At 33.7% G+C, this 362-nt stretch overlaps 1 protein-coding gene across 1 annotated transcript in view; it reads right to left on the bottom strand.

The window, feature by feature from the left end:
* LOC110427338 (putative 12-oxophytodienoate reductase 11) overlaps positions 1–362 on the bottom strand; it is an 8,009-nt gene that overhangs the window by 7,442 nt on the left and 205 nt on the right. Inside the window, exon 1 of the mRNA XM_021442823.2 lies at positions 338–362. This exon is cut by the window's right edge and continues 205 nt beyond it. Coding sequence (XP_021298498.2) covers positions 338–362 — 25 coding nt within the window. The remainder of the gene's footprint in view (positions 1–337) is intronic.

The raw sequence follows: 362 nt of genomic DNA, 5'->3' as shown, positions 1-362 counted from the left end.
TGCCAATACAACTCTGAGGAAAAAAGAAGAAGAAAAAGAAAGAGGTAAATGATAAAGTAAATTATTTATGCATCAAAATTTCCCATGCAGAGAACAAAGTGATGCACATAGTCAGCCAGTTACCATTGGTTTTCCTAATGAACAACATTAAAGTTATCCAAACTTGGATTTTCAACTAATCAACCAGCTAGCTCGACAAACAAAAACAATATGCTGACTGGGATTATCCAAAAGTTATACAAATATATGATGGGGAATAGATACTTGGACGAAAGTAAGAGTACTCGCGCTTTGAAAAATACAGGAAAATTTATGAAGAAAGGAGTGCCTTTGTTACCTATGAGAAAGATTGAATTTGCCAA

This window comes from Theobroma umbraticum, unplaced genomic scaffold (assembly GCF_002168275.2).
Source record: "Theobroma umbraticum cultivar Fairchild unplaced genomic scaffold, ASM216827v3 scaffold_228.0, whole genome shotgun sequence".
Taxonomy (NCBI): Eukaryota; Viridiplantae; Streptophyta; class Magnoliopsida; order Malvales; family Malvaceae; genus Theobroma; species Theobroma umbraticum.
Note: the sequence above shows the minus strand (reverse complement) of the source record. Positions and strands in the feature narration are given on the sequence as shown.